The 12831-nt window shown below is 35.4% G+C and overlaps 1 protein-coding gene across 1 annotated transcript in view; it reads right to left on the reverse strand.

The window, feature by feature from the left end:
- The window catches only part of LOC138025563 (sensory neuron membrane protein 2-like), a 34067-nt gene extending 22245 nt beyond the window's left edge, over positions 1-11822 (reverse strand). Inside the window, exons 1-2 of the mRNA XM_068872755.1 lie at positions 11808-11822; positions 10535-10738 (exon numbers count right to left, since the gene is read on the reverse strand). Coding sequence (XP_068728856.1) covers positions 10535-10738; positions 11808-11822 — 219 coding nt within the window. The remainder of the gene's footprint in view (positions 1-10534; positions 10739-11807) is intronic.
- Between the last annotated feature and the right edge of the window lie 1009 nt (positions 11823-12831).

The raw sequence follows: 12831 nt of genomic DNA on the forward strand, positions 1-12831 counted from the left end.
TTGTGAAATTTTGGTTTCACAATATTGCCCCCAAAATGGGTATGCCATTGAATGGACTGTTTTTTCCCAATAGTAACCCTTTTCCTTTTTTGGTTGAGGATGTTTTTTTTTTCTACCATTACCAGTCACATATGGCGGATAACTATAAAATGGAGGGGGCATTCCAATTCTAGGTGCTCCTGTACCATCCTTTTTCGACGAAGGTGGTCTACCTACCCTCGGTGCTCCTCTTCCCGTTAGCTTTTTGACAAGATTCAAAGCCAAAGGAATTCCAATGCTAGCTAACAGAGTGCCTAAAAATCCACCTGATTGTGTTTTGGTCGGTGTTATTTTAACGCCAGATCCTGTTTGAGCCGCATTCATTATGTCTCTTTGCTGTTTGGTTGTAAACATATTCAGATATGGCATCAGTTGATTGATTGCATTGAAAGGTATCATCATGGGTAATGGCATAGCACCACCTTTTTGACCAGATCCTAACAATTTTTTAGCTCCGGCTTCTGCTAAACCACCAAGAGCACTCAACCCAAGGGTTTTACCAATTGCTGGAAGAGCTCTCATACCAAGTGACAATACGGTGCTCAAAAGACTTCCGCCTACTTGTTTTCTGATATTGGTCTTAGCAAGCTTAATGTCCATTCCTTTGTTCAATTGTCGATTTTTTTGCAATCTTTTTTTCACCATTGCTGGAACATAAAGAGTGTCGTTTCCATTAAGAGAATCATTTGTCAGTCTTAGAACAATTGTTTCCCTTTTATGGTAAGCATTACTCAGATTCTTTTTTTGATTATCTGAAAGTCTTACGTTGATTTCATGAAGTTTAGTCATATAATATATGTTATATAATTCCGATTGTAAATAAATAGGAGTCATTCACTTGATTTCATATTACTGTTTCAGTTGCGGGCTTAAACTATCACCAATTCATTACCCACCTTGTCAATAACAACCGACTCTTCGTACAATACAACTGCATGGACATTGAAATCTGCTGCACTATTGGCACTTATTTTATACCTGAAAATCAACTGTTTAGGGTCTCTTGTTACTTTCTCTGCCTGATATGACAGATCGAAATAGATTAGTGGATACAGGCTGTTATAATTGGCAAGATTCAACTGGGTTCCGGTGTTGTAATCATTTTTTCGCATTGCATAAGACATCAGATCATTGAATATTCTCACTTTGCTTTCACTGTCATATTCTGTTTCTGGGTAGAAAACACCATTGCCATATTCGAGTCTGCATGTTGTTAAATAACTGTTTGCGTTTGCTTCATTTAGTTTAAAGGTATCAAGTATATATGGATTTTCAGTTGCAACTCTGGTTTTAGCCCGTTGTAGATAAACAAAAATTGCTTTGACATTGTCAATACTGGAAGAAATCTGAAAAAAACCACTGACTCTAGCAGGTGCTGACACTGCATATAGTTCACGCTGATATGTCCATTTGTGTTCTTTCATGAAAGAGCTTACAAATTTGTCGTACATACTGTCTTTTGGTGTTAATTTTGGAACCCATAGTAGAAATCTGTTCAAAACTACTCTGCCGGCATCTGTTCCTGCTGCCATATTGATGAGTTCATTGTCGTTCTGGAGATTCAAATTGAATTGTAACTGCATAGGAACCAACATTTTATCCTGCAACTCTTCAAAAAAACTGTAACGATTGAGAGGTATGATCAAATTCACATTTTTTGCTCCTCCCGTTCCATCATTGTTGGTAGCTTGTGTAAGCACTTTTCTAGATTCATATCCTGAATTAGTATTGGCTGTCGTACCATCTGTGTCTAAATACCAAAAACTGTTTTTAGCTACGCTTCTTGAGTAATCATCAGAATATTCCAACAGATTCTTCACAAAAGTGACCTTATGTAGATTGTCAGTGTCATAAACAATTTTCCCAGCACTTTTAATCATCATATGAGCGATCAATGAATGAGATCCGTTTATCACCGTTATTCTATCGGCTGCTGCGTAACCGGCTCCATCTGCTGTTTTTTGTAACTGGAATTGAACCTCGAAATAAGCATTGTACCAATCATAGAAAGAACTCCGGTCGTTGATGGTGAATCTATAACCGTTCTTTTCTTGATGTTGACCGTTACCTGGGGCTCGGATTACATCATCAAGTTGAAATCGCACTAACTCATTTCTTTGCAATAATTCACTTGTTCTAAAAGCCATTTATACTATTGTATTATATAATTTTGCTGTCATGTTATTTATTTGAAAAATCTACGCCTTCTTCCAGATCCTGATATCAATCTATTTAGTATCATGTCAGCGCTTTCTTCTTGCTGTTTAATGGGAGAGGATGGAACAATTGCACTTTGTGTTGTAGCTCCTTTTCTCAAATTTGCTAATTTTTTCATTATTAGGTCTCCTGACTTTTCTGCCGCCGCCTTACCAATTTTATCACCAGCATGTGATACTCCTGATTCTAACGCCTTCTTCGCTAATGGCTTTGCAAATTTCTTGAAAACAGATGATGCCACACTCTTTAACGGTTTGAAAATATTGTCAACGATAAGTCCAGACCCTTTGTGTTGAAATACAAATTTACCAAGTTTTGGATGGTAAAACCTCTTAAATTCATACGGTTTCATTATACTTTTACATTAGATACTTTTTAGAATTAGTGAAAAAGACGTATCTGCTCCATTTAGATCCACTAATCTTCTTTTTCCATCTGTTATCATGATTCTGATTGATGAAATTGTAGTTTTGTTCACAGGATTAAATGTAACTCTTTGTGGTTCGAGGGTGAAGGAGTAACTTGGTTTTAGTACACTGGTTGAGAATGAATAAATAATGTCTGTTTCTTCACCGTCAACTAAACTTTCGTTGACCAAATCGCAATGAATATTGAGTACGTCTGTGTCTTGACTGAGATTCGGCACTCTTGGTCCAATATGCGTTCCACTTGCTAATATCTTTTTATCAAAACCGATCAGGTCATTAAAATTACTTGCTCTTAAATCGAGTTGGTAATTTGCAGCTAATGTAACCGTGACTCTGAATGTTGTTTCGTTGAATTCAAGAGTCATCGGATACGTATCACCAGTTTTCGTCACATTTTTAATATGTCTGTCAAAGTCCGTATAATTCCATACCCCAGCTGGAAAGGTAATGTCCTTAAAAGTTGAACCATTATCGGAGCTGTATTTGATTAATTGATTTTTGTACCCAGCATTGACATTGAACCAAGTGAATGACATGTTAATGACTCTGTTAAGACCGATAACGTATTGCTTATTATTGTCTAGAGTTACAGGTCTGGTGAAATTTGTTGTAAAATCTTCTGGTTTATTATCCCCTTTATTTTTCACACTGTAAGATGATAAAACTATCTCTCGTTCCATTATATAATGAAGTTACATTAAATTTGGAAATATTGTTTGTATAATTTACCATATTGTGATTTGTTAATTGTTGTCATTTTTAATAATGCGTCCAATATAGAAACACCCATATTTCGCATGTCAATGCTTGTATTACCAGCCAATATCTCACCAATGATCAAATCCAATTTTTTTATGAGTTCTTTCGGTTTGTTAAAAAATATCACATTGCCACCTTTTTGTTTTTCCTACCAGAACCTTCCATTGTTTTCATTTTGTTTTGATAATGTTTTATGTATTCATTCAGAGTTTTCATAGCGCGATCCACTCTTTTGTTTTCCTCTTGCCTATCAGCTTCCGTTATATTCCCACTTTTGTATTGCTTTGTAACGTTTCCTTTGTAGGCTTTCAATTGATTTCTTTTAAATTTAGCCGCATTGACAATCTTATTGAGATATTTTTTGTTTTTTCGTTCAGTCATTTCTTGTTGATTTATTACCTTTTCAACAGAATCATAATTTGGTATACCAAGATCACCTAATATCTCATTATCCATATCTTCATCATCTAATCCATAATCTACCTCATCATCGTCATCATATTCTGGTGGCAATCCCGGTTCTTCAGGAAAGTACTTAGGATCAACATACATCTCTTTTTTTCCTTCCAGAAGATCTTGTAAAGATTCTTCATATGTTGGCGGTTTTGGCACCAGTTGTTTTTCTTGCTGTGGCAAAACAGGTTGTTCAAATAGATCACCAAGATTCATATCTGGAACTTCATCCTCTATATCAATGCCGTAATCAGGAACTTCTCCTTTCTTCAGTGGTCGTTTTTTCCTTGGCAACCTTAAAGCCTGATTACTATCAATAACATCATCTAATTTGCTTGTGATTGGTTGGAATACTTTTGAAAATCCCTGTTGACTGGTCTTCTGATCGATATCATGTTTTGTAATTGCATTATGGACATAATTGATCTTGTCCCCTAATTCAGATTTACTCTTTGCGAGTTCTTTCCACTTAAGTAAACTCATTTATTGTTATATTGTTACGTTACATAAAATGGAAATTCATATATAAAAAATAGCGTTTTACACCGTGTTGAACACCATGTTGAACACCATGTTTAACTACATCATTTTATCGAAACAATGTAACGATTTAATATAAATGAAGATACCTAATTATGATACTGGCGACGATGTTGTCACAAACTTCACACAACTACATGATTTTATGCCTGATCGATGCTTCCGCATGCTCATTTGTGGACCTTCTGGTTCGGGAAAAACAAACACACTGATGCATATGATTCACAATCTGTTGTATTTTGATAAAATATACCTTTATGCAAAAAACTTAGAGCAGTCAAAGTATCAGAATCTCATGGATGATTTCGAACCAATTAGTGATGAAGCTGGTTATGATATCATTGAAGCAAGCAATGATAAAATAATTCCTGTAAAAAATCTCAATGGTGACAATCAAAAAATTGTGATATTCGACGATTTCGTATGTGATAAAAACCAAAAACCATTAGTTGACTATTTTATACAGGGAGACATAAAAACTGCTGTGCCATATATTTGAGTCAAAGCTACTATAAGACACCAAAAGATATTAGATTAAACTGCTCACATTTTGCCATTTACGATTTTCCTAGTAACAATGAAAAAAGTCTCATATGTCGTGAAAACAATGTCTCACAACAATTATACGAGAAAGCAACTAGAGACCCTTTTAGTTTTATATATATTGACAAACCCAAGAAACAAGTAAGGAAGAATTTCGATGAAAAAATATAAACCAATTGTATATATGCACATGAAAAAGTTGTTGAAATAGTAAAAGGATTGCCTGGTGTTGGTTTTAAACTAACAGATGACGGTGATTATGATATGCAGAATAAAAACTGAGAAATTTAGATTCACCTCAAACGAATGACGATGCAACTACTAAGAGTTATGTTGATAAAGAGGTTTCTGGGTGTTTAAAAATAGATGGGAGCAATGCAATGACTGGCGCCCTTAATATGGACAACAGACGTGTTGAAAACATAGCCCCTGCTAGACATGGCCATAGTGACGCTGTCAGTAGTGAGCATTTGCATAGTTTTTACATGGTGCTCAATACTGACGATGGTAAAATAGAATTGCAAAATCCAATCGACATGAAAAATCAAAGAATCTTAGGAGTGAAAGATCCAATATTGCATTCAGACGCTTCCAATAAATTTTACGTCGACAGCTCTTTTGATTTTAAAGCTGACAAAACGGAGCTGGCTAATTATTTGAAAAAAGATGGAAGTATTTCCGTAACTGGCAATTTTGACTTTGGAAATAATAAAATCAGCAATCTTGCTGAAGGCACTGGCAATTCTGACGCTGTTACAAAACACCAATTGCAAACTGGTTTATCAACCAAACCGAATGTTAATCAGGTTGTGTTGCGAGATGGTACGCAAGCAATGACTGGAAATTTGAATATAAACAACAACAAGATCATCAATCTTGCTGATCCGATAGGTAGAAATGATGCCACTGGAAAAGGTTACGTTGATCGATTATTTTTAGATTCACTTCGTTTAGACGGATCCTCTAAAATGACTGGAAATTTGGATATGTCTTTGAATAAAATAATAAATTGCGGACAACCAACCGGTGCTAGAGATGTGACAAACAAATCTTATGTCGATTCCGAGGTTGGAAAAACATTGAAATTGGATGGAAGCGGTGTAATGACTTCTGTTCTAGACATGAACAATCAACGAATAATAAATCTCGGAAACGCCACACATAATCAAGATGCCATAACTTTGAAGCAAGTAAATGACGCTTTTTCGACTATAAGTACCGAAAACAATAAATATACAGACGAACAAATAGAAAAAAATAAGAAATATGTAGACGACGAAATAGTGAAGAGTCACATAACTACTCACACAAACAGAAAAAATGTGCTGAAATATGCTATGGATGATGGGGAATTTACAGAAGATTACGGAATACAGGATGCCAATTTAATCGACTACAATGACTCACCACATAAAAACAACAAAAAAGCATTTTCATTGAAGGTTCAAAAGGCAACAGATGGTTCCAGTCTGTTCAAAGGACGATTCGATTTTAATCTATTCAAACTGATACGTGACAATTACAGCGACAAATATACTGTTTGTTTAGAAATATATTTCCAAAAAACTGGTTTTGATGTAGAGTTTAATTCATTTCAAGTTACTTTTGAAAAAGTAAACATGAACACCGATAGAACCACTACAGTCAAAACCAACACAGATTACAAATATTATCGCTTTATCATGAACTTATCACCAGACGGTTCTTCACCAAATATTGCAAGACGGTTATATGTAACTGTTCAATCCACTTATGACAATAGAAGCCCAACTCTTTTACCATTGTATGTCCTGATTTACGGTATAAAAGGCGAAGCAAAAAACAACCTTGATTTTACTATCTATGATTACGAATTGGCTTATCAAGTTGTAAATAATCAATTTCAAATGCATGTACCAATCAATATGAATAACAATAAAATGACAGGTTTGGCATTGGCAACAAATGATGATGATGCTGTAAGCAAAAAATTCTTCATCGACAATCTCATACAACCCCGTATCACATATGTCACAACCAGAAACCCAGGAAGCAAATGGACGATGAAATACGGACATTTAAATGATCGAGGACAAAATTTGCGATTTCCTAAAATTCGTATAAATGCAGTCACCATTTTATACCATAATATACCACAAGGAACATACAGATTGGCAATATCTTTTGGAACAGAACAAACCGCTTTTTTCCCATTCTCCTACAAAGGTACAGGTTCCAATTACATTTCGATCAACAGAACTTTTGTTAATGTCACAGAAATGAGCATAAGAACCGCACCTTTTCTACACACTAGTACTGTTATGCATTTCCATGGAGACATAGAATTCAATCCAGGTGCTTAAAATTGTGTAGCATATGATATATATGTCATTGTACGCATTGAATGAAGATGGGACTGATTTCATTGACGAAAATGGTGAAAAAATAGAATACACCGTTGAGGACATTTTATTCAATCACGACCTCAAACTTTTTTTAAATGAAGATGGCCATGCTGAAACTGACAGAAATCTCGTCGTTAAGGCTGCTACAAATGATAACCACGTAGTAATAAAATCACAGGTTAGTGACATTGTAAGAGACAGTTTTCGCGATTTTTGGGTTAGTGAATATCTCAGAATGTATTCCAGTTGCACTTATCAAATGGATAGAGCAGATGGGCAAACTGTGAAAATGGATTCAAGCAGAAAAGTAGAAACAATATATGACAAAAGCAATGAAGAAAGTGATGCAACACAAACCGATTCAGCAAAACGACCCACATTATGCACAAAAGCCGAAAAACATAATGGTCGATATTTCTTGAAATTCAGTGGCTCACAAAAAATGGTGTCACAAGTTAATTTGAATAATGATGGTGTCAATGTGTTTATTGTCTATAAATTGGATTCAAGAGGTGATCCGCAATCGTATTGGAACAACGGACTTTTCGGACACGATAACGGCGGTTTTGACAAATTCATAGCTCATAGCGGATCGAATTTAGTTGTATCTGGAGCTGATTCTGCAAATAAGTGTGTTTATATCGGTCCTGCTGCTTCTCTTCAGAGTTTTTTGAAACTAGACGATTATAGCGAGAATGATTTGGGTGAACTTAACAAATGGCACTGTTTATCCGTGCATTGGGACAACAAATCATCACCAAAAACCGAAAAAAGCAAAATATATTGGAATAGTAAACACATTGGTGATTTTACAGCTGGCAATCGTGTAGGGGCAAACACAACTGTTTTTGGTGGATTAGATGCTGCAAATAATGTTGCTCCTTTGAATGGAAATATAGCTTTTTTCGGTGTGTATCTGGATTTTATATTAGATGAAAGGACAATCCTAGATCATCACACTGTTCTCATGCAAAGATACAATATAACATAATTATATATGTATATCGACAATTTATTGCTTGAATATGTGACATACAATTTTAAAAAAACAAAGGAAAAACATCCAAACATTGACGATAAAATATTAAAATCAGCACTTGTTTATAGATACCTGCATTTTTATCATCTCGAAAGAGATATATCAATAAACAAAATTCTAGAACTCAATGATGGTGAAATAGGTCTTCTTGGACCAGGTAGTGGCTGTCTAACATGGTTACTTGAAAAGATCTTCGGTTGGATTGATATATTAAATTCACATAGTGTATTACATGATGCTCCCGGTAGGTTTTATGACCACCATAAGCTCGGTAGAGGTTACACTTATGCCATTTCAGAAAAATACACAACTAAACTGATTAAAAAATCGCCTTTTTGTGGTCAAGTCAGTGGTATACTATATTGTCTATGCAGACGGTTAACAATCTAAACCATATATATGGCAGATCGAAAAAAGAGAATATTCAGCTGGAACCATATTTCAGATTCACTGACTGAAGATCAGGTTGATGAACTAAAGAGCTATTATAAGGCATACCATAGAAAGTGTTGGGCTTACAAGCAAGCTGTGAAACGTTACAAAAAATTCAAACTTATTGGTAATACTATTTCTATCATAACGGGTACTGGTGGAATTATTAGTGCTGTTGTAACTGGCGGTATAGCCCTAGTAGCTATAAGCACAAGTGCTTTGTTAATCAAGTCTTACATGGATTTCCAATCACTGGATCTTAAAATACAAAATTGCACATATGCATACCAAAGTTATCAACATCTATTGAATTCAATAAAAGACATGTTGAGAAGCGGTGATTTTCAACCATCGTTTCACACAGAATTAAAAAATGTAGATGATTTTGTAACTGATGTTTGTCCTAGTGTTGATAAGTTCTACGTTAAATACAATGACAAATTCATTCCTTAACTATTGTGTTTATTTCATCGATTATCAGTGTCTTTATGTCCTTCCAATATTGTTCATATAATTGAAGTGTCTTTTTGGATTTACTCGTCTTGACCTTTTCAAAAGGAAGATCAAGCATTTTAAATATTTGTTTCAAAATGAAATTTATGTTAATCATACGCTTTCTGTCTATATTCACATATTTTACGACCTTACCAATTTCACCACAAATTCTCAATATCTTATCTCTATTTGTCACGGTTATCTGAAAACCATTTTTTACAGCTATATTATTCATTATGTTTTCTATATGATATTTCCTTTGGTAAATACTTTTACGATGGAATCTATGCTTATTTGAGTGAAAATCAACAAATTCTATAAGTGGTTTATAGCCATTAACTGACCCACATTTTTCACAAACCAGCATATTTTTATCATCCACTATTTCTGGTTGATTGCAACATTGTTCTGTTTTTTTAGTATGCTTTGATATCTGTTTATTGCAAAATGGACAGACCACTTCTTCCATATTGACAAGTTCTTTATGCAGTTCTTGGCAACTCATTATACTATTATATAAGATATTATTTTAAAACCATTCTACCTCGCCACGGCATAGATTCGCAGAAATATAAAACATATAGATTTCCAAGAATATGAGATCAAAAGTTGGAAGCCATTAAATGTAAAGTAGTATGGAGTTGGATTGGTATGAGATCATTTTTGCAAAAATGATCTCGTACCACCAACTCCTATACTACTTCAGTAATCCAATATGGCTGCAGGTCACGTGAGTGAAAACGCTCTACACTAAAGTCCATGCAATGGCATTTTCACAAATCGAGCTGTTTTTAGACGAGTTCTTAAATAAGATTTGGCTTGCACGAGTGATCATTCTCAATGCCATGTGAAACAGTTTCTCATGCAAGAGTTGTGATTCGCTTGAAAGGTCTTGTTTCTCGGGAAAATCAATCAAAATATAACTCGTTCTGTAAAAACGCCGTTGCAAAAATACAATGAAGTTGTACTCTCCTAATCATGAGCTCCTGAGGAAATTCAGTTAACGCAAGCTGAATTCAATCCTATAGTACTTGTAGGATGATAATATGTAATAAATATAGAATATATGGGAAATGGGTACATAGAATATATGGAAATGGGTAGTTAGAGAGAGAGCCCATCAAGACAACCATGAAAAGGTATCGAGAATTGTGCTCAATCGAGTTAGCTTCATCTGCGAAAAGCATTACCTTACGAGAACTTACCCATCTTTTATATCCGGGACTCTCTTTGTTATTTACACACACTTCTTCCTCTACGGCTTTCTGTATCATATTTGTCAACACTACTCCTAGAGTAATTCCTATCACTACCAACACAACGCCAATGATGATCGCAATAATCCCAGCGACTTTTTTGCTGCACATAGCAAGATCTGCTTTGCAACTGGTGACCTTCTTGGCACTATCCTAGCTCAAAGAGGATGCAACTAAAAGAAAGAAAAACATTGATACAGGCAGGGTAAATTCTCCAATTCTCCTGCCTATGTGTCTGTTTTTCTATATTAATAAATTGTTATGAATAATATCATTCGAAAGATTAAAATGATGCTTGAACTTTTTAGGAAAGGTGGCTCAATTTAGATTCATGTTCGAATCCATGACCTCTGCGACGCTGGTGCAATGCTCTACCAACTATGAAACCACACAGTTGAAGTACCTTCTTGCATGAAATTTTTGCGGGACTTTTATGTTAAGGATGGGCGATTTTTTGAAGTTTGCGGGAACAAATTTTTGCGGCTCGGATTGACTGAAATTCCGCTGGGAATTAATTGCAGTTTTCTTTTCCCTTCAACGTTTATTACTTTCCTTTGGTAAACAAAAAAAAAAAAACAATCATCCCAAGCGGGTGGAAAAAATGTGGCATCCCGGTGACCTTTGAAAATGGTATCCCTCGGGATGACCCGTTCAAGCAAGTTTAACGTGACCTTTTGATTGACTGCTTTGAGTTGCTTTTTTGTGCCTCATAGACGTTTTGTTTGTAGCAAGCGATTTCTTTTTCTCAACTCAAATATTAAAATAAACGATCATTTTTACCCCATTGTATGATATAGTAACACAAGTTGATTGAAGGACATTTTTAACTATATTAACGGGAGTAAATTTTTGCAGTTTTTAATTTTCCTGGTGTTTTTTTCTGCTGGAACTTATTTTTGCGGATCAAGCACTATCAGCAAAAAATAAACCCCGCAAAATAAAAGTGCTTCACGGTAGGTCAATTTGTTGGGCTCATGTGGTCCCGTGAAAGGACCAATAAAAGAAAGAAAAGAAATTTATTTCCCAGAGGAAATAGATAGATTTATGCTGAGTGTGACATGCTTAGTTATTTCCCATGTTGCGGTTTGGGCATTCCTGTCATCCGGGATTTTCTCTTGATCATTCACCATTTGTGCAAGCTAGGCGGAGGTTCATTCAACAGAGTCAAATCAATTTTCCCTCCCTACTTTTACTCTCTTCTGGATGGCGGGTGTGCCCTCACCTTTGCTGGGCTCATGTCTTCTATATTTGGGTATTTCCTAGGTTTCCACGCTGAATATTTTTAATAAACGGCTTAGCCCATCAGGGCTTGGTCAAAATATCCGGATAATATGTGGTATTATTTGTGTCCCAGCAGACGGAGCTCGCCCAGAGCAATGCCTTGCCAAGAATTTCATGAAGACTGTATGGAGCATGAAGCATAAATGTTTATTTGAAGTGATGTTCGCTCCTATAAGGGCAATTTAAGTAAATTTTTAGCTCCCGTTGAAGCCCCATGGCCATGGATTTTTGACTGACTGGTGTATGTATGAGACAATTCCTTAAATTATCCTGATAAATGCAAGAATCACTTTAATCTTTCGTCCCTAACTCCCACTTCAAATAAATATTTCTTTTCTTCAATAGAGTGGTTTTCTATTGAGTGTCGAAAGTAATTATATAATTTATAATTACTTTGGTTTTGCATTACTTCACTCAGTGATTTGTTCAAAGTGCGCGTGCACATTTTCCCTCACTTTGTGCCGGCAACGTGTAATTACTTCGAGTTTTGATTGGTTTACTGGATGGTCTCCGTCCTTTTTGATTGGCCAAAGTAATTACTTTGGTTTTGGTTTTAAGACACTTATTTGAAAACCGCTAATCATATCATTCGTTGTCGCTGGCCCGAGATGTCGTCTCCGCTTCAAGATTGGATTAAAAGGGAATGCAAGATGATTATTTTTCCTTTTTAACCAGTAATATTCTTGCTGTTGGCGTCTTAAATTCCCTTTAGGGAAGATATCTGTTTAAAAACATCGCTTTTGTTATTTAAATGTGCCAACCACAGGAACAAAAGACCCTTTGTTTCGACAGCCAATGGGAGTCAGGTTGGCACATTAATGACAATAAGTGACGTCAACGATATCTCCCTTATTATTGGTGCAAACTGTAAGACATGTTGGGTAATTTTTGTTGAATTCTCAAAAAATGTTTATGATATAGGCACTTTATTTGTCATGGGTATTTCTCAGAAAATCTACTTCAAT

The sequence above is a fragment of the Montipora capricornis genome, chromosome 12, assembly GCF_036669925.1.
Source record: "Montipora capricornis isolate CH-2021 chromosome 12, ASM3666992v2, whole genome shotgun sequence".
NCBI lineage: Eukaryota > Metazoa > Cnidaria > Anthozoa > Scleractinia > Acroporidae > Montipora > Montipora capricornis.